Source organism: Crotalus tigris, unplaced genomic scaffold (assembly GCF_016545835.1).
Source record: "Crotalus tigris isolate CLP2741 ecotype Arizona unplaced genomic scaffold, ASM1654583v1 scf7180000017952.28453644438:3035480, whole genome shotgun sequence".
NCBI classification, from domain to species: domain Eukaryota; kingdom Metazoa; phylum Chordata; class Lepidosauria; order Squamata; family Viperidae; genus Crotalus; species Crotalus tigris.
Genome location: NW_024096741.1, coordinates 1,219,583 through 1,242,076, shown reverse-complemented (window position 1 = coordinate 1,242,076; position 22,494 = coordinate 1,219,583). Strand labels below are relative to the sequence as shown.

Here is a 22,494-nt window from a genome sequence, read left to right as displayed (position 1 = left end):
CCTTCTTACCCTCCACCTCACTATCCTCCTCAATAATTACCAGTCCCGTGTCACTGACACTACCTTTCCCTCCCCCCACCATCCTTTTCATCCATCCAGATGTCTCCTCACGTGTCCATACAGATGTCTCCTCGCATGGGTAACAGTGCACTGGTGTTCCGTGCATTGTAAACCGACCCCCCGTCTACCCCCACCCATCGGGAAATCCCCCCGTTCCAACTGGCTGGCCGTCAACTCAACGTTCAGGCTCTGTCCGGGAGTGGTGTTGTGTTGTGGAGGGGGGTCGGCACTACACTTCCCCTCCTCTGTTGGTCTTGTAACCCATGCTTGCTCCAACATCCAAGTCGATTCCAGCTTGGTACTCTCGGCATCAGGTTCGTTGGGAGGGCATCCCCACCACTATTCCCAAGATCACTCCCCTCCATCTTCCGATCTTCCATCGCTGGCATCATAACGAGTTCATCCCCAATAATCTGCTGGCCGCAGGGGGTGTCCCGATCCATCCTCTGGGGTTCGTCTGCTTCCTTCTGACGGGAAGTGATGATGTTGGATGATTCCCAACGAAAGCTCGGTTATTAAACTCTTATCATTTCTCTTGGTGATCGACTTGTTTCTGGACTTTATTATCTATCTATCTATCTATCTATCTATCTATCTATCTATCTATCTATCTATCTATCTATCTATCTCTGTATATTTAAATCTTGTCAGTTTAAAACTATGTCCTGTACAAGTAGAAAAAATGTCTTTATTGAATGCTGAAAGATAGATGTTTCTCTCAAACTATGAGAAGTCATATATACAACTAGTCCTTGCTCAACAACCCACAATTGTGGCCAGCAGTTCCCTCACTAAATGATATAGTCATTAAGAAAGATATCACATGACCATGATAGACTTAGAACTTCACTTCTATCAAGGTCACTAAGTGAGACATTATTTGCGATTTCACTGCTAGCTTCTCCATTGATTCTGAAGCAAAGGTCAACAGATAGCAAATGATGTTAAAATGTCTAAGTTGACAAAATAATTCTGAAAAGAAATTTTATTTAATAATACATAGAACAATGTTAACCCAATTATCCAGCACTTTCTAAAGTAAAATAAATTATAGTCATGGAGGCTAACAATTGTTTAAATAATAACACTATATTTTATTGCCTCCTAAAGAATTTACACTTGAGGTACCATTAGAAAGAAAGAACCATTTTTCTTATCAGTTTCCAGATATCCTTTTCAAAGAACTTTTACAATGTTTGTTGAGTTACAAACCAACCCAATGGTCTTTATTGTTGCTACTTATAAATTATTGTCAATGTCCTCATGGAGTTAGACAAGCAAAAGTACATAATAATGTGGCAGTTTATAATCTAAAATATTCAAAGCCAAAATCCTTGAGTACAAATGTCATTTTCCTGTTTTGCATGGCAAAATCTAGCTCCTCTTATCATAATACATTTTCTGAATATTACAAGGAAGCTTTTGGGGTTTAAAATTAGCCAAAAAGCTAAATTTTCATGTCAAATAGGCTAGTTTGCAGTCTGCATCAATTAAACTATTTTGGATAATTGTGCAAATCTTATATTGCGTATTTTATTTATGCTACTTGTGATCCTTGGGAAATGCCTTGTCAGTCCCTTGCTTCTGGGCATTGGCATGTTTTCATGCTATATTTGCCAGCACACACTGCATAATTTTCAAACCTGTGGCAATCATTAAGAAGATGCAGCCAAAGAACCTTTAGAAGTCTTTTCTTTTCTAAGGTTTTTAGTTGCATGGCTTCACTGGTATATGTTCTCCCTGGAGTTTAAATATGTTATTTTTGTTTAGTATTCTATGTAAGTAAGAGATTTGTAGAAACCAAAGTACAATTTTAAGTGAGACTAACAGTAAACAGTGACCTCTAAGCTCAGTGTTTCTGTATTTGTTGTGCTCATAGCTACTGCTTCTATAAATCTTGGAAAATCTACACATTTTAAATGCTAAATTAAAAATAGATACAGTAAGACACATACTGACATAAATATTATTAGATTGGAACCCTCTATGTCACTGTTCTCAATTTTTTCTTCATCATAGAACCCCTTTAAATACCTTTTGTGGCCACAGACCACCAAGACTTTTAACTCAAGATTTAAAGCACTAGACTGCATCATGCCTTTACACATCCTCTGTGACAACATTGTGGCCTCCCCAGGAATCCACAGACCACAGGTTAAAAACCACTGCTATGTTATCTGGAAGCGTGTTTTATTGTAATTAGTGGCCTTTATTTTTGAATGAGTATTGGCGCACGCTTAAACACAATCCACCACAACTTATTTTTAGTTGTCTCTTCTAGATAATATGTTTGCTGATCATAGCACAGTCTAAACTTCCTGGTCAGATATATGAAACTTTTTCCTCTCAAAAAAAATGGACCCTAGGAAAAAATTCTCTTAAGATTGCTTCAAGGTCTCACATCTTCCAATGAGATGAATAACATTTCACGCATCATCATTGGAACACTTGATTTCAAGATCAACCTAATTACCAGATACAGTCCGAGATTTGGGAAAAAGAATTGAAATTCCCAACAGCAGCAGGATGAGTGAGACTTACATGCTGTTATGGAGGTAAAATGAAAAATATGATGGGTAATTCTGGAAGGTCATCATTTACCCCCAAAACTATACTTTTATTTTTTTTTAAATCAGATATTTATTTTTAAAAGGGTAGATTTGCAGCATATATTTGCAAAGGGCAAAGGGCAGCATGCACCTGACTGGGTCACTGAAAGACCCAGCATATCATAGAAATCCAGAAACATGGTCATTTCTGCTTCAGCTCTGAGTCTGAACAATCCCAAATAAGTATAAATTAGTATTAGGTTATATTTTAAACCAGCCAGCCATCCTGGACTAGAGAATGAAGTGAAAAGATTGTAAATTATTTGACCAGTAATCAGAAGGACAATGATCAAATTTTGTACTTTCAAATTATTTTTGAGGACATATAGTTGATATTCTCCTTACAACAGTGATGGTGAACCTTTTAGTGACTGAGTGCCAAAATTGCAACCCAAAACCCACTTATGCATTGTCGAGTGCTGGGTGGGTGTGGCCCATTGGGTGGGTGTGGCCCATTAGGTGGGCATGGCTGCGGTGGTAACAGCAGACTGGGTGGGACTAAAAAGTTCAATCAATCAATTCCAACTTTGCAAGATTTTTTTCCCCGCAAGAAGTTGAAATTGACTGATTGAACCTTTTTGTTTTTTGTACACGGCGGTGGAGGCCTAAAGCGAAAATGTTTTATAAAACACAGCTGAAGGCCTAGGACTGGGGCTACAGCATGTGTGCCCACAGAGAGGGCTCTGAGTGCCGCCTCTGGCACCTGTGCCATAGGTTCGCCACCACTGCCTTATAACTTACAATGAATGCAGTACCACTAACTCTCCACTAGCCTTTTTATTTATGTTTATAGAACATACAAAGAAACCTGAGATGAGCTACACTTTTGAACAAGAAGATAATCTGAGAGCTGCACAGTGCTTGAGATGTCACATATATGCAGTAAAAACATCCACTGGTTATGTTGCTTTTTTGTCTTTGACTTCAACAGTAAGGATCTCTCCTTCCCCTGATACATTTGAAGGAGTCATGCTAATGACAAGGGACTGTTTATTGATGCCTTTGAGCAGTGATGGTTGCGGTGAACTTTGTGTGACTGCCTCTTCTTTTGGAGCACTTGACTCTGCTTTGGTTTCTTGGATTTTAATCATGAGCTCTTGAGTTGGTTTTTTTTCCTGTAGACTTGGTTTGACATTTTCTGTCTTCTTTTTTTCTGCCTTTTCTTTTTCCTCATTCTCTTTCTTTGCTTGTTCTTTGGCTTCAAGTTCTTTCTAAAAAAATAAATAAATGTTGACCGATCTTTTTCTATCATCTTTCCATGTTTTTTTACTCCTTTTCCTGCTTATTCCTCCTCCATATTTTTCATATAAATATAGACTAAATGTATTAAATAAGAATGGTTAATTGAATCTAAGTGTAACTTCACAGCTTTATCCATAGTGACTCAAGGAACACAATCATCCAAGCATAGTTAGTAGACAACTCATTCTCACTTCAAAGTGGTTTTCTGGTCATAGAGTACAGTAAATGATTGACTGATTGATGTAGCACCTGGAATCCTTCACAAATTCTGCTAACTACTAAGACAAGAGGTTGCTACATAAATAGTCTCAGAATTTCCCAGAAGTGAATTTGACCATAAAACATCTCTAATACATCATTTCTTTCTACCAGAATAATTAAAAAATATTTAATTACTTAGTCTCTTCTATATCCATTTGCACATTTCCCAATATCTCTAAATCTTGTGGAAATATTCAAACATTTTTCACTGGTATAACTGAAAGTTTCTATAGCACCAGTAAGGTATTTATCTAGAATGTAGTTTTACACTGAGATCAACCTCTTTCAAAATCTTTTCTTGTAGACTACAAAATAAGTTTTATATTCAAAGCAAATTAGGCCACACAATTAGTTTTATATTCAAAGAAAATTTCAGGTGTCATGTATAAAACATGCTCTTCAACCTGTAAATATAGTTGCAAAATTAATTTCTGAAATTATTTTTTACTAATTGCTAGTGTCCTGAATTTCAGGTGTTACTTCAATTTGACCCATTTTCTACCTTTCTTATTTTACACTGCATTAGCACCATGGAAGATACATACCAAGGCCTCGTTCGCTTTTTTCACCCTGTTAATTACGGCTAAAATACCTCCTTTCCCTCCAGTCAATGCTTTGAGCATCTTAGGCGCTTCCTCTTTAGCCAAAAGTAGAGCTAGGCCCTTTACAGATGGTGGTGGTGGTCCAGCAGATTTTCCTGCCTTCTTCATAAGTGCTCTAGATTGTAGAAAAAAAGAGAGTGGGAAAAGTAATCAATTATAGCATCAAATGATTCTTAATAATTATTCTACTCCCCATTAAGTCTTCCAATCTTATATTCCCAATTAGTCAATGAAATACAGCAACTTCTGCTGGACACTTGGGCCCCATCTTATGCCCTGTCTTTGTTTCCATTATTTTTAACATTTAAAATTTTACTTTATCTCTCCCTTGTTTCCAAGTGAAGAGAATATGGTTGTCTTCTCCTTTTTCCATTGTCAGTTATTATTATGGCAGTTCATTGCACAGTCAGCTAGCTGGTTTAGACTGGATTTGGCATTTTTGCCTATCTATCAAGTCCTTCCTAAGGACCAGGGATGTTTCTCTTTCATGGTGTTAAGGGTATCACCACAGAATGTTAGCTATTCCAGATAAAGGATAGGCATGTAAATTCTGAACAGAATGAACTAGCATTCTAGGCTATCAAGAGTGCATTATGTGTCTAGCATGTGTGGATTTTTGTGATACTGTGTGCCATATGTTAAATGAATCTAATAATTTTCTATTTTATACTTCATTAAAAGAGTATTTTACATGGATTCTTTTAATATGTGTATGGTAGACAATTTGTGCATTATTACTGAAGCTTGGAAATAATCCATTTAGTTTGAAAGATGGATACTTAAATTTATATTTTTTAAAAACCTATACCATCCAAAAATGCAGTTCTTAGGCAGTTTGAAACTGTAATAAATAAATAAAATTAACATACTTGAAACAGACTAGAAGTAGTAAAAGAAAACCTGAAGTATCTAGCAAGAAGTATAATCTCTCTTGTTCTAAGGCAGTAGTTCTCAACCTGTGGGTCGGGACCCCATTTGGGCTCGAACGACCATTTCACGGGGGTCGCCAAACAACGCAGTCTGCCATTTTTTCCTCCTTAGCTGTGCTACTCCCTTTTATTCTATTGGCTTTTGAAAGCCAATAGAATAGACTCTCTTGAATAGAGTCCAATTCTATTGGCTTTCAAAAGCCAATAGGAATTGTCCAGGCTGTCTCTGCCCTGCTGAGCCCGCCAAAAGTCCCATTCTGCAAACGGTGCTGCACCAGTTGAGTAGTCCTCGACTTACGACCGGTTGAGTAGTCCTCGACTTACGACCGGTTGGGGGTCGCCGCATTAAAAAGGTTGAGAACCACTGTTCTAAGGCTATATTTTGAGGTGAAAAAATGTGTGTCAAAAGTGAGTTTCTTAATATTACTCAGAATATGATCCTACTTTGCTTAGTAAGAATCTCTAAAAAAACAGTAACTTAAAACCTTTTGTTTAGAATGATATTTTTTTTAACTTGGCAACTTTAAGATGTACAGACTTCTACTCTCAAAATTCCCCATCCAGCATTTTGGCTTTAGAACTTTGGGAGCTGAAGTCCACATGGCTTTAGATTTATCAACTTTGAAGAACTAGGTTTAGAGCTATAGTTTTTGACATATTAATCATGGATTGTCTCTCTTCCAGCACTAATCATAACTCTTCTTTAAAATACTGTGACTATAATCATTAATGTATTATAGCACTTAGCACAGAAACATTTTTTGTACACATAGACATAAAAAACACATACTTTCCCTTTTTTCTCAAGTGCCTTTCAGATTCAGGATAGGACACCAGGATTTCATTCAATGTCTTCTTGTCAAGAATAAAAAGATTGGCAAATCCATGAGCGATCACATTCGCAGTTCGCCGATTTCCTCCACTGGCTGCTAATAGACTGAAAGAGCAAAACAAACAGGAATGCCTCTGTTTCTAGTTAGCCATCCTATAAACAGCTTATCTTACACTTTGAGTATATTGCTGATCTTTAATTTGAATAAATTATTTAGCAGGTCAAATGTCTTATTCTTTAGTCTGTGTTTTATGGAGATGAAGAATATCTATTCTCCGAACTTTTTCTGATACTTTCAATGTTTGAAAATGCTACATCCAGAGATATCAAGATAGACGTATTGGGAACATAGGGGAAACAGAATACCATACTTTTACAATCTGACGGATTGGGATGTAATTTTCTGCCGGCAGACCCGAAAGGTGAGCTGGACTTGGAAAATGCAAGTTGGCAAAAGGCCGCTGAGAAAGGCTTAGATTTTAAAGACTCAAAGTTGATAGACTTGATCAGTTATGAGCTCAACCTTTTCAAGAAGATTGAGGAGAACTGGGGAATGGATTTATCATACTCAATCGGAAAACAAATGTTAAGAGATGTTATGTTACAATTTACAGGACACTTTTCTGTACAACAAATTCTGTGAAGATATATACAACAGGAACTTATGATTTTGGGGAATAAAATCCAATTGTTAGAAAAAAGGCCACACTTGGAATACTGCATCCAGTTTTGGTCACCACGATGTACAAAAGATGTTGAGACTCTAGAAAGAGTACAGAGAAGAGCAACAAAGATGATTAGGGGACTGGAGGCTAAAACATATAAGGAACGGTTGCGAGAATTGGGTATGTCTAGTTTAACGAAGAGAAGGACAAGGGGGGACATGATAGCAGTATTCAAATATCTCAGGGGCTGCCATAAAGAAGAGGGAATTAAGCTATTTTCCAAAGCACCTGAAGGCAGGACAAGAAGCAACGGGTGGAAACTAATAAAGGAGAGAAGCAACCTAGAACTAAGGAGAAACTTCCTGACAGTGTGAACAATTAATCAGTGGAACAGCTTGCCTCCAGAAGCAGTAAATGCTCCAACACTGGAAGTTTTTAAGAAGAGACTGGACAGCCATTTGTCCGAAATGGTGTAGGGTTTCCTGCCTGAGCAGGGGGTTGGACTAGATGACCTCCAAGGTCTCTTCCAACTTTACTACTATTACTATTATTAATATCTTAAGGAAAAGCCTCATTATTAAGAATTAATCAAGATATTTGATCATGGATGGACCAGAGACAATAACTAAGGTGACCTATGATAGACCAGAAGCCATGTAGACTTTCTGCATGTGAAATACAATAAATAGACTGTTAATAGAGGGTTTTAAAGTTTAATTTAGCTGTTGGTTTTACTTATTAACTGTTTCCATATAGTGGATAAATATCAGGCTAACTGGGTTGGGTAAATACTATTCTAGACATTTATAAATTGTGTGTCTGCTTTGCAAGGTAAGTGGAGTTATTATCTTAGAAACATATTTATCAGTATTCAACTAAGGGGGACAATTTATCTATATGTCTGTTTTGGTTTTTTATTTTTTTATTTTTACTCTTTTTGTGTAGTCTTGTTATTTTTTGTTTTTGTACTTTTTTGTATTTTATAGTTTATTGTTTTGAATAAAAATAAAAAATTGTGAAAAAATGTTATATCCTCAAATGGGATCTTCTCTGTTCCAGTTCTCTCTGATGTTCTTCACATGAGCTATTCATCGGGGTTTAACCTGAGCTATTTCTAGCCTTGAATTTAGCATTGAATGATGGGAAGCAGAGAGCTAGCATTCTTTGGAGTAGACCATCTTTTTTGGAGGCTAGCTACCACTATCAGCAATTAGTAGTTGGTAGGAAACTCCTTTCTCTTTTTGCTTACATCATTCATTCATAAATATAAATTATCCATCAATCAAACAAAGCACCGTATAAGACATGCAACAAAAGAGGGAAAAAGTAACTGCATTTAGAGAAGCCAAGATCTACAAATGTCCCACTTCCTTAATCTGTGAGTTATTCATATAAATCAGGGCTATTCAAAGTTCACTGTTGTTAGTAGAATATTGGAGTAAAAAAAATCATTTTGGAAAGTATTAGATCAAACCTGAATTATTTGTGCACACAAATCTAAATTAAGCCTGGTAGTTCTTTATTCTTGCATGTGAAACCACTTTACATGAAAAGCAATTTACGTTCAGCCTATTGGAAAGACATCACAATCTGATCTCATTAAGATAAGACATTTGAAAGAAGGTAAAAGGGATAAGATAACTGGAATTAAAGAATATCGTTGTGAATAAGAACCTATTACTGGTCTCTAATTACCTTGTTGGTATATTGTTCTGATTCCATTTATTTTTTATTTTATTGCAAAATAAAATGGATCCAAACTATCCACCTTAATGCTGTCAGATACACCGGAACTCTCAATAAGATCGTCTGGGAATTATCTCAACATAATTGGAAGTACCATCTTTAACTTAAAATTTATAGGAAGGGCCATAGCCAGTGATACACAATATGCTCTGAGGGAGTGGGCTTTTCAAAAACATGAAAAATAAATAACATAAAAATAAATGCTTAAAATCTGAGTTCATCTGCATGCTCTTTAGAAGAAAAAGATTTCTGCTCAAGAATTGGGGAGCCATTACCAGACAAAACAGATAAACAATCTGTTATTAAGAGTATCTGGGACACTACACATCCTCTTCATGACCTGTTTTCCTTGTTACCTTCTGGAGGGAGGCTTTGTGGTATCCATAGCAGAACATCCAGATTCAGCCATAGTTTCATTCCATACAGCATTAACCTTGTGAATGCTCAAGCTTCCTCCTTCCATTATATATTCAAGATGGACAGTATTTAATATTTATCTGCTACATATTTGTATGGGTGTGGGTCTATACATATGTTGTTCAGAGTATGTTTAGGTGTGTGTCATGTGTTTCACTTTGAGAGCGGGCAACTAAATTTCATTTTTGATGTTTGCCGTTGTGCCCACAGTAAAAAAAATGACAATAAAGGTTATCTTATCTTATCTTATCTTATCTTATCTTATCATCTTATCTTATCTTATCTACCTTGCCTTACCTTGCCTTGCCTTACCTTACCTCATTATATCAGATGGAATAGACATTAAAAAGTGTTTACGTTTTATCTGTTTTTATGGATTTATTGGTTTTGTGTGCTACCCAATGTCCATCAGAATTGGGTAATTAAGCTAAATTTAAATAAATAAAAAATAAATAGGAAAAATCCTGTTAGATTCCAGTTATTCTGTATAATACGAGAACTAGTACAAACAAGTCAGAGTCCATGCAAATGCATATACTCCTATACAAAATAAAAAGGGACATATTTACTGAAGTTATACACAGGCGAAATATTACTTCAAATAAGACACATGACATCCTTTTATAGTTTTTTATAAGTATTATAAGTGTACAGGGACAATTTACAGCCTGATCTGATTTCTACTGGTTAGTATTATTAGAAAACCTGTTCTGACTCATTCCTAATGCTGACACAGAAAAATCATAAATGCCAAATGGTACTAATATTTTTTTGTGGGGGGATTTGATTAGAATGGGATGAAATGTTCCAGGAAGTAAAAACATATGCAAGGATTAAGTTAATTCACTTTCACAGAAATCAGTATAGGGGCTCTTGCATAATGCTCCTTTATAATCTCAGTTCTTAAAAGTTATGATAACTTTCAGATTAATAAGAATAGTGAGATGATTACAAGGAGATGAAGTGTGCTATATTTCTCAGAATTAGTGCATAGATGTTCAGATTTCATCGTCTTCTGACATCAATTGCTTCTCAGAACCTTTCTGCAGTTTTCTGAGTAATATTTGGCTGGTTACCTTGATGGAGGCTAGGACCCTCAGTTTCTGCAATAACTCTGCCCATTATGCTAATGCACACACAGACCAAATTAGTCAAAGCAAAATGGAAAAAGATGGTGGAAGATGTTGCTTACAGATTAAAGACAGGAGGAACTCAGTCAAGAACTTTATATCTTGATTACCATCAGATAGTAGGGGGAAACTCTTACTTGCACTGATCTGTGATGGCAGACACAGTTCCTCCCTGGAATCGATATTCTTATAATAATTTATTAAAATAGGCATTTGTTTAGCTCTCTGAAAAATTCACAAGATGAACAAAGAAGAGTACCTGATTTCTCCAAATACAGCTCCTGCTCTCAAGGTGACCAGGACTTTAGTGCCATCAGGACCTCCAAGTACTTGAACTTCACCTTGTTTAATGATATACATTTCTCTACCAATTTCTCCCTGTATGCACATGATGGGGCAAAAAACATATTATTCATCATATCCAATTATGTTGGATGGTATCTGAAGAGGAATAATAGTTGACATAAAATCCCATTTTCAACTTGGTGAGCTTCCCACAAACTGAATTCCTTCTCTCCACAGTATTGTTTTTCAAGCTTGGGAATGTTAAGATGTGAGAGATTCAACTTCCAGAATCATGCTGGTTGTGAAATTCTGGGAGTTGAAGTCCACATGTCCTAAAGTTCCCAAGATTGAGAAACAGTGCTCTACAGTATTGGCTAACAAAACAACTTTCTTTTATGTGGTAAGGCAATTCATCTTTTTCCAAAGGTTATTTTAGATGCTATCTTAGTTATTCATTATAACTTTAGGTGAGGACTGAGACTATTCTGGATTTCTAAATTGGATTATCTATGGTAATCTATAGAAATACAATACCACATGAATTTTCTTGGATAGCTCAGCAGCTTTCAGTATCTTTGACCAATTTAGAACTGTTGAACCTAGAAGACATTATACTGCAATGGACCCAAACATTTTTCTATAAGAAGCAGATAAGATTTCCCCTCTACTGTCATAGGTACTTGGTTTAATTACTATTACTTTGTAATCTGCTTTCAGCATTCTTTTCGTGAGTTGGTCTATTCTTTTCTTCTACTAGCCTGTGTTATACATTTAATGTTATATTTTGCTTTCCTGAAGATGCATGCATCTGAGATTTTTTTCTTTTTTTAAAAATTAAGTTAATTTAATTATAGTGGGAAATGAAGAATTACTTACAAATGCAGTTACCTGAGGGCTATTATGTCTGGGTTGCAAATACATGGATGGCTGTTAGATTACTGGTATCTAATATGGACTTTTGCAGGTGAGTTAGGATAACCTAAATAAAATGAAGCTAATGACTACACTGTAGAAAGAGATGTGAAGCTGAGTAGGAGGTACCTTTCTGACTGTCAAAAGGACTAACCAGTTCATTCTTTTCAGATACTGAAAGCTGCTGAGCTGTCCAGGAAAATTAATGTGGTATTTTTTTCTGCCATATGGAAAAATTGGTGGCTCTGAAGTTTAACATTTGTACCTTGCCTTTAAGTCTAAACATGCATTGTCTAACTCTAAAGAAATTCTCTGTTTTAAGAAATATGAATTAATTTGATATCCCCCTTTTATAGTTTCTTGTTAACTGGGAAGATTAACCTTCATGGAGGTTATTCTAATTGAGTGAATCAACCTTTTACTAATAGATGGCAGTCTGCAATAAATATCTGTTTAAATTCACCTTCTATAATAATAATAATAGTAGTAAAGTTGGAAGGGACCTTGGAGGTCATCTAGTCCAACCCCCTGCTCGGGCAGGAAACCCTTCTTTCAGTGTTCAAAGCAAGAACAGGAATAACAAAGCAAACAAATGAAACAATTCACACTCAAAAGTAAATCAGCATTTTAAGTATTTTCCTAATGATCATTTGCATAATTTCAAAGGGGAAATCAAGAATAATCAACCAACCAAAGCATCTGCTGTTTCTTGCATATTTACCAGCTCATTTGTGAGCTGAGCTGATTAGCATCCAAATGAAGCCAATTATACCTGGACAAATAGAACTGTATATGTATATATATTCCAATCAAAGTAATTGAGTGCGGTATAAAAGAAAAATAGCATGCAACTGGGACATTTCTATCATATATATAGTTAGGGTGATCCAATACCTTGAACATTCCTTTAGTGCCCAATGGAGTTAAATGTTTAACATATGTGTTATGCTCTGAAAATAGCAGCTATGGAATACCTGTGAATTGGGACTCTACCATGCTGGCTAAGAAATTATTATATTTTTCTAATATGCTGGCATCCCAGTAAAAATTATCTTCCCAAAGCTGCTATTTGCTCTTAGAAATATGCTTCCATTGGCATCAATTGAAGCTTCTCTGTGCCAAGCAGGTGAATAGTAATTTTTCATGGAACCAGAGCCAGAGTTAGGAAACTGCTGAGCTACTGAATGCATGAATATCAGTACTGATTATTCTTGGCAGAACACAGCATATCTGTATCTCCATTTTGTTTTTCATATGGCAAGTGACAAAGTTTTATACCTCAGCCTCATATGTTCTCCTGGGTATTATAGAGTGTTTATGTGCAAATTGTGCATTCAATATTTCACTTGTAATGGTGTGCCAATATATAATTCACATTTAAATAGTATACATTCATATCCTTTTTAAAAAATTATCCTGTAAGTAAAAAAAAATCTATATTCTCTGGAGCAAGTAAAAAATCTGAGAACATATGGTGACGATCATGCATTGTATTGTATACAGTATGTATGGTATCTAATTTTAATATTAATATTGTTCAAATATCATTTTTGATCTACAGCAGAACTTATTTGTTTTGATTTTTAAAACAAATAGATTGAGTCACCTTTTTGCACACAAAATCGCCAGGTAAATACACAATGGATTTCAACCTCAGCAGTATGTCGCATATCATTTGGGAGTCACATTCCTATTTAAAAGGGGGAAAAAAACCTCTTTCAGGAATACATTTAAGTGAAATTCTATCAGCAATACTAAACAGAGGGCAGCTTCTGATGGGGAAATTTGGTGGGCTAATGCCTCTAAAGGAGCAAAGAGATATCATAGCTGAGAACACTTGTTGGAAGATGAATTCTGGCTTGAATAATCTCCCTGGATCAAATACAGATTGTGAGATTTCCATGTGCATTCCGGACAGCAGCTCCTGATGAGTAAACTGCAGAAACAGGAAGTTTTTGCAGTCAGATAGGGAGTTGAGCTGCTGGCAGTGCTGGAATTCCATCTATGCTCACTGTTTTTAAGAAAGATTTAAAGGAGAATTGGAGGTGATGCAAATGGAGTACTCAGAAGAAACTACACAAAAAATCACAACAGATGCAACAAAAACTGGAAAAAGATGATAATGAAATTGGTGCCATAGGGGTATTGATCTTTTCAAATTTTTTGCCTGATTATGGATTACAAAAGTTTAACATGGAATACAAATGGAGCAAAAACTCCTCAAAAGAGGAAAAATACAATTGTTTGAAAAAATTAAAGACATAATTTGCTCACAAGAGACTCCTATCAGGAAAAAAAAAAGATGCAAAATATTTGGCCTATAAACTTTTGGCTCTCATTTTCTATTAATTAAGTTTTTGTGTGTGTGGTAACTATTGCATGAGACCCACAAGCAGCTAAAGTAAAACATTGACAAAAATTTTACTTTTGCAGTTATTTTTTGTGAGAATGAAGTTTAAATGTTGGAGAACAGCTAGGACACAGAGAAGCATTGTTCTCTAGTAATTCCAAATCTGCTATTAGATCAAGCTCAGTCACTATTTCTATGTATCTTGCAGCTTTCCTATCTTAATCTAAGTCAACATAAAGAAACAGATGGAATGGGAAGAGTTCAGGAAATAACTGTTTGCTATGTGGGATGAATTAGGCAGGTCTTTGCTTTACTAAATCTTCTGGATGGATCAGCATCTTACATGATTCTAGTACCATCAGTGTCATAACTTCATATGATGGACCAACATAATAACTGCAATATCTCACTCTGATGATTAAATGTATTTGTAGAACTTCTATAGATTGTTCTTATTAAGCCACTAGTAAGAACCTGACGATCCTCATCAAGCCCATAGTAATTGCTGCAATTTGATTATATCTGTTGTCCTACAAATTGAACACGCTTGCTATAATGGCTTGCTTTACAAAAAAAAAAAAATCTTGCCAATGTTAGTTGGTACATTACACAAAGTTCTACTGACTTTGAACAAATCAATTTTGCGGACAATAGCAAAATTGATATCAGTTGCAATGTCTAAATGCATTTTTCCAGGCATTTGCTCCAGTAATTCTGATTCATCTGCAAGACAAAATGATAAAAGTGGGTTTATGCTATTGGCTTACACTGAAAAATGACATACTCCCCCCCACCCCCAAGTGATTTGAAATAATGGTAATTCATCATATCATCTGAACTAGGTTGTTTAAATAATAATAATAATAATAATAATAATAATAATAATAATAATAATAATAAAGTTGGAAGGTACTACTCAAGGGACCTTGGAGGTCATCTAGTCCAACCCCCTGCTCAGGCAGGAAACCCTATAACCATTACAGACAAATGGCTGTCCAGTCTCTTTTTAAAAACTTCCAGTGTTGGAGCATTCACCACTTCTGGAGGCAGGTTGTTCCACTGGTTAATTGTTCTAACTGTCAGGAAATTTCTTCTTAGTTCTAGAGTAGTGGCTAAAATTGTGAAAACCTTTTGGGAAAAGTGTATTTTTGAGGTTTGATGGCAAATAACAACACTTTTTTTTGAGTAGTACCATAAAATTATATATCAATGGAAAGATCAAGAATGAAATGCAACAAAGTTTGTTCAATTATCTGTACTGTATTCTATGAAAAATTATAGCCAAAAGGAAGCACAACTTGCTTAGGTTGATATCAGGTAGCTTTCCTTCATCTGATGTAGCCAATGAGTATGAGTATTTAGAGAGCCAATCAGGTGTCATCTTGTTTTGGCAATGAGCCAATAAGGTCACAGTAGGATTCAGTTATTGATGTCATGTGTTAAAGCTGAGAGGAGGACATTTGTCAGTGTGTTATGTAATTGCTATCATTGGTTGGGTTTTTTTGTGTTCTTTCATTTAGTGAACTTGTAAAACATAATAAAATTACAGTAATGGTGCAAAGAGATGACTGGTCACCCAGAAAACGATGTAAAATAGTATTATTAAGTGAACAAGGCTACAGTTATAAAGAAATTAGAAGCAAAATAGGTGGAAACTTAACCAAAGGTGGCATTTCTACTGTACACTTTTCCCAAAAGGTTTCCACAATTTTGGCCACTACTGTAGGTTGTTTCTCTTCTTGATTAGTTTCCATCCATTGCTTCTTGTCCTGCCTTCAGGCGCTTTGTGGCAACCCCTCTTTTTTGTGGCAACCCCTGAGATATTGGAATACTGCTATCATGTCACCCCTAGTCCGTCTTTTCATTGAACTAGATATACCTAATTTCAGCATGTTTGTGCCAACTTTCTATTCCTTTTCAATCAAACCAAAGCGGACTTGGAAAAATGAAACATTCTGAATTTTACCTAGCATTCCTTGTGAATCCCACGTATACTCATACCATGTTCGAACACGATTCTGAACAAGCCATGGAATTGTATTAGTATTCATGTAATTAATTGTATCATCCATAGAGGCACGATAATAATTTTGCCCTGCTGTTGCTGCTCCAATAATATCATGCATCTGCAAACATCAGCCATTATCATTACATGTTATATTATAATAGGTTGTTGCTAACTTAATTTTTTTTGATGTGAATACAAATTGCTGTCTATGTAGTTTGTATTGGCTTTTCCAGGTTACAATATTAATATTTTACCTTTAAATATATTTTAACAGCTAATTCACTAGTTGAAAAGAAGGTTATTTAATAAATGGAACATAGAGATCTGTCATAAAACTGATTATTTTCTATCTGAACTCAGGATTTTCTATTTTGACAGTATTTATTTCCACAACCTTCCCCTTTTTATTTTGGATTTAACCTGAAATCTGCATGCAAAGCATATGTATTGCAAGTAAGATCTCTTTTTCATAACCAAACTAAAATGTTGTTCACCACTTTTTGAACTAGTAGGAAACTGTAGTGGCCCAAAATTCTTTATCTCTTATGATAAAATGGAATAATAATGAATAGCCTTTATTCCTTAAAATACTTATCCTGCCACAGGCATAGTATCAGCCAGTTGTGCTGTTCTATTTATTGTCCACAGGACATCATCAAAGAAAGGCAAGGATTTTAGGAAGGAACAAAGTATTTCAACCACTTTTAGAAGAGACAAGAAGCAGTATTACACAACTTTTGTAAAGATATTGAAGATGGAAACAGACCTGGAAAAACAAAGATCTTGGGACTGACAAGCTTGTTCAAATCTCAGTTTGGCATGCTAAAGCAGCAGTTCCCAACCTTTTCTATATCCCGCACCCCTAGAACACTTCTGATATATTCTTGCACCCTTTACAAAAGTTCAAAATAATGGCAACAAATTATGCATATACACTATAATTTTGAAATTTCTAAACTCAAGTTTGTGAGTACCCCTGGTTGGGAACTCTGTGCTAAAGGATGTCAATAAGTATTTCAAAGAAGATCAATAAGAATGGAAGGATGAAGTCCAAGATAACTTGGAGGATAGTCCATATATACAAGAAACCCTAATACTAGAAGATGAAGTTCAGACTGCACTGTGGTCATTACCAAGTTGGAAGGCTACAGGAATTGATGGAATATCTATATAAATGAGGCAAATACAGTAACACAATAATATTTTTGTTTACCTGGCCAATCAAACTGGAGAATACAAAGACGCCTGAGAAATAATTCATAAGCTGAAAGATTATTTCAAACAAAGTGACTGGTTCTGGTAGTCCACCAATAGTAATCAAAGTGCGAACAGCCCAGTAGTAACATCTTAGATACCTGTAGATATAAAACAATTACTGATATCATTATTTTTCTACAGATGGTTGTACTGATTAATGTTCAGAATAAGGAGTAATGCCTTTTTTCTAAAGCAATTAATCATAGAAATAATAATTAGGTAATGAAGTACAGAGATTTTTGCCACTATTTTATCTAGATAAAGAGTAAATAAGAAATTGTGTGCCCTATAAAAGTAGCTGTCTAGTTGTACAAATCTGGCACTGTGCATACAACTGTGCAGATATGTTCTAGTCAGTTACATGGATCTAGGATTTTTTGTAGAACAAAATTTAAATTGACTAAGACAAGAAAGGGATTTATTCCTGGATTTATTAATGAAACTAAGCCATGCTTTCAAATTGGCTTCTAAGCCGTGGTTCCAGATTTGTTTCAAAATCAACCTGCATTCTTCTGGATAAGCTCTTAGGAAATTGCCCAAGTCACACTGTGACTGAGTTGACACACATACAAAGCCAAAAATTGTTTTAATCATAACTTGTTAAATCAATACTGCAACATGCTAAGCCATAAACTTTAAGTTTATAAATCAGACTGTGATCATATAATCAAAGAAACTGTTATTGGTTTGCATGCTGTGTGAATGTAGCCAGTGAGAAGACACAACTCCTAGTTCCCGCAAGATAATTTCCTAATTGAAGGGAACTACACCATGTTGTTCCTGCTAGATGAGCAAAGACTATGAGGCAGGTGGTCCTGCAAGTACCTGAGCTCTGTGCTTTGTGGAACTTTATACAGTATGTTATGACCAGCGCCTTGAATTGCACCCAGATACTGGTAACCAGTGCAGCTCAAGGGTCAGAGGTACTATGTGGGTGTGTAGCAAAGTGCCCAGACTACTCACTCTGCTGCATTCTGGACCAATTGTAGCTTCAAGGGCAGCCATATGTAGGGTGTATTATAGTAATCAAGTCAGCTAGCAACTAACACATGAATTATTGTGAGTAGGGTCTCTCAATTCAGAAACAGATGCTAATTTAATTTAATTTAATTTAATTATATAGCTACTCATGTCACAAATGTGACTGTAGGAGGCGTACAACAATATAGATAAAATACACAATATAAAAATAAAAACACACAGCAGCTGAGCATCATAAAACAATTCCCAACAAAGCCAAGAGACAGGCTACATTGCACACTCAAGGCCCTACACCTGGATACAAAGCCAAGGTTTGAGGGCCTTGTAACAAGCCAGCAGGATCAGGGCTAGTCTAATCTCAGGTGGCATGGTGTTCCACAAGGTGGGCATCATGGCAGAAATGGTTCCTTCCTGTCAGCTGACACTTCTTAGTCAATAGGACCTGGGCCATGTCCTGTAGAAAAGTCCTCTAGTCATGTCTATTACCTGATGAATTAGAAGCAGATGTGAATGCAAAAAGACCCCCAAATGATATACCTGCTGTACCTGAGGAAGTACTACTCAATTCAGAAATAAAGACTATAAATCTTTGGATCCAGGGAACTTCAGAATTGTATTATTTCTCTGGATCTGGTAGTTTTAGACTTCTCCAAGTTGATCTATACTGCAGAGCTGATCTTGCAAATCTAATTGTGCTTTACTTCTCACTTCTCCATTCTCCCCTCACATTTCTGTGAAACTAAATTTCCTGAACCTAAGGAGGTGTTTATCTTAGCTGTTTGTTTGCTTCTTCCCTCAGATTAGCTTTGAGCTTTAGTCCCGCTGCTCACAGTGTTGCTTTCAAAATGGATCTTGCTTATCTCTGCCAAGGTCATCTTCTTTATTCTCCACAAAATGGCATCCTGTGTGTTTATATTACTTGAGTGTTCTCCCAGGGTGTTGTACAAGCATGGTTTCTAAGATCTTCATTTCTTCAGCTGAGGGCTCTGCATTGTGGATGCTTTTACTGAATTTTCAGAATAGTTTGATCTGCTCCAAATGTCTGACATTTGTAGACTCTAGGGCACAGGTCTGTAGGGCACAGCTGTCCTTGGACATTTCATAGTAACTATTCACTTTCTTAGAAATATATACTTCAGAGCATGTTATCCTCACTTCATCCCACCCACCCATTTGTTTCAGTTTTCTTTCTGTGAATTTGTGTATAATATGGCTGTTGAGTCCTTCGTTCGCGTGCGAATGTTGAAGACACATGGCGATGCTGAACAAACACTTTGTTCTCCTTCTACAACAACCAAGCAAAAACAAAAGGCACGCAGGCCTTTTTATATGGCCAGAAGCCCAGACAGTGTCAACCAATAGGAACAGAGCGTTTTCATGCCTTGCGCATGTGCACAAGGCTGGCGTCGCTCTGTCTGGTCCCGGGCAGCTTTTGGAATGCCCTGGATCAATGCAACGTCCTGAGCCTGCTTTTGCAGGTTCAGGACACAACACCCCTTCCCCCTAGATGGAACATACTTCACGTACACACAAGTACATCGTGCACTGGGAAGAGTGACATACAGCTGCATTATTCAAATGCAAAAAATGTGGAATACTCGAGTCTGCACACAGGCAAACCCCTTCAATATTTATTAACATAAATAAATGTATCCAAAATCAAAATAATGCAAAATAATCTAACCCCGAATTACTCCCTTCATTTAGGGGCGTCATAAGAAGGTCCCTCATGATTTGACAGCAACCTCACAAAGTCTCTCAGATGTTTGGGTGGGCACTTGGCCCGCTGCGACCTTCTAAGGCCTGGAGAGATTGCCTGGCCCACCTGTTCGCCTACTAGGCTAGGCAGACCAGGACGTTGCTGCCCTAAATATCCAGGTGACCCTGGTGAGGGTGCCTGGCCTACCTGCTCGCCTATCAGGCTAGGCAGGCCAGAACTTTGCTGCCCCAAGTACCCGGTTGACCCACCCAGCTGCTGATTGGCTGGACCAAGCCAGCATACCTTGGAGGGGTGGAAATCCCGGAGTCCACAATGGACCCCTCTTGGGAACACTGTCCCTCGAGCCCAAGGCCAGCATATGGAGAGGCCTGGGTAGCGGAAGTGCCCCAGTACTCTGTTGGCTCTAAGCATGTGCCAGAGGTGCCAGAGTCAGGAGCCGCCTCCATAGCAACCCCCCTAGCTGGTGACTTCCTCTTGGGAGCAATTTCCTTGATGGAATTCCCTTTCTATGGCTGTGTGTGATTTATGTGGTCAGTCTCCCTGTCTGGAGCATAATCTGACATATGTGAATACTGTGGATACTTCTGGTGTGACTCCATGTCTGGAGTAATTATGGATGTGTGGGATGACCCCCTATCCAGTGAATTCTTGTTTGGAGCACTTGCGGAACCTTGAGATGAATCCCAATGGCCTCAGCAGCAGCTGGTGAGGGCCTGTTAGGCCTGGGAACTTGTGACCCAGAATGCATATTATGGTCCCCCCCCCAGAGCAGAGCCAGGAGCGGAAGGGTGAGAGTCTAGTCTCCAACGCAGTTGGTCTATGTGTCTGCGAAGAATGCGGCTGTCACCCAAGGCAACTTCGTATGACAACGGCCCAGAGACCTTGCAGACCACAGCTGTGACCCAGAGATGTCCAGGCCCATAGTTTCTTGCCCAAACCAGATCGCCCACCTGGAGTCTCCTAGGTGCCTGCGGTTGTGACACCTGTGAAGCCACCCAGTCAGGGTGCAGCCTGTCCAGTTTAGTAATGAGGCAGCGACCCCAGCGGAGTTCAGCAGGGCTCTTCCCTATGGCTGTGCATGGTGTGGTGCGGTGTGCAAGAAGGAAATCTGCTAACCTGTGATGCCAGTTACCGTAAGTCAGTTTCTTGAGAGCATCTTTGGTAGTGCGCACCATTCTCTCTGCCAGTCCGTTGGAGGATGGATGGAAAGGAGCCGACGTTGCATGCCGGATCAGGTTGGCTTGAAGGAAAGCCTGGAACTCAGAAGATGTAAATTGAAGGCCATTATCTGAAACCAGAACATCTGGAAGACCGTATGATGCAAAAATTCCTCTCAACACCTGGATGGTCCTGGCAGTAGTAGTGGAAGAAACAGCAACAACCTCTAGCCACTTGGAATGGCTATCAACAACAACCATGAAGAATTGCCCCCGAAAAGGCCCAGCATAATCTATATGCACCCTAGACCATGGGGTTTGAGTTTCCTCCCACCTATGTACTGGGGCCTAAGGCATTTCAGGCCATTACTGTTGGCACAATTGGCACCTCTGCACCTAGGCCCCGATGGCTTTATCGAGTCCAGGCCACCAAAGATGGCTGCATGCAAGCGCTTTCATCCTGACTATACCAGGATGTCCCTCATGCAGAGAGATTAAGATTCTAGACATCAATGAGGCTGGGATCACTACACTGCTACCCCATAACAGGCAATCCTTGAAAGTGGAAAACTCATGCTTCTTGTGCCAGAAGCTTTGGAACTCAGTATCTGGGCACTTGTCAGGCCATCCTGACAACACCCATGTCAGCACGTGTGTAAGCGTGTGATCAGTGGCAGTTTCTACAGCCACATCCCTAGCACTGAGGGGAGACTCAGGCAACTCTTGAATGGAAAGAATATTAATGGCTGGAGCAAGATCTGGCTCTAATTGGTTCAGAGGTAATCTGCTCAGGCCATCTGCATGACCCATTTCATTTCCAGGTTTGTGAATTAAAGTGTAGTCATATGCTGACAGGAAAATGGAGCATCTCAGCATATGAGGAGAAATGATATCTGGGGTCTGTTTGTTAGTGGTAAACAAACCCAGCAGAGGCTTATAGTCAGTATAGACTGTGAAATGGCGGCCATATAAGAAATCATGAAATTTCTTTATGCCAGCCACTATGGCCAAGGCTTCTCTGTCAATTTGAGCGTAATTTTGCTCTGCAGAACACAGAGTCCTTGAGTAATAGGCCACAGGGGCCTGTGTCCCATCAGCCTTCAGATGGCTAAGTACAGCCCCCATCCCATAAGGAGATGCATCGCATACGATGCAAATAGGCAGTTGCTCATTGAAATGCGCCAAAACAGCATTAGAATTGAGCAAGGCCTTAACCTCATTGAAACTCTTGTCATGGACTTTAGTCCATGCCAAGGAGACTACTTGTCTAAGAGCCTGTGTAACGGCTCTGCCACTGCAGCTTTATGTGGGAGAAATGCATGGTAAAAATT

General features: G+C 37.8%; 1 protein-coding gene across 6 annotated transcripts in view; it reads right to left on the bottom strand.

The window, feature by feature from the left end:
* Positions 1 to 3,280: 3,280 nt before the first annotated feature.
* The window catches only part of CNGB3 (cyclic nucleotide gated channel subunit beta 3), a 70,485-nt gene continuing 51,271 nt past the window's right edge, over positions 3,281 to 22,494 (bottom strand). For 5 of the 6 annotated variants that reach the window (XM_039345443.1, XM_039345444.1, XM_039345445.1 and 2 more), the window contains 8 exons: positions 17,262 to 17,403; positions 16,007 to 16,166; positions 14,666 to 14,763; positions 13,297 to 13,380; positions 10,753 to 10,871; positions 6,494 to 6,640; positions 4,718 to 4,889; positions 3,281 to 3,880 (listed from right to left, as the gene is read on the bottom strand). In XM_039345443.1, the coding sequence (XP_039201377.1) occupies positions 3,569 to 3,880; positions 4,718 to 4,889; positions 6,494 to 6,640; positions 10,753 to 10,871; positions 13,297 to 13,380; positions 14,666 to 14,763; positions 16,007 to 16,166; positions 17,262 to 17,403 (1,234 nt within the window). In that variant the 3' untranslated portion in view covers positions 3,281 to 3,568. The remainder of the gene's footprint in view (positions 3,881 to 4,717; positions 4,890 to 6,493; positions 6,641 to 10,752; positions 10,872 to 13,296; positions 13,381 to 14,665; positions 14,764 to 16,006; positions 16,167 to 17,261; positions 17,404 to 22,494) is intronic. The other variant, XM_039345446.1, reaches the window with a different exon arrangement.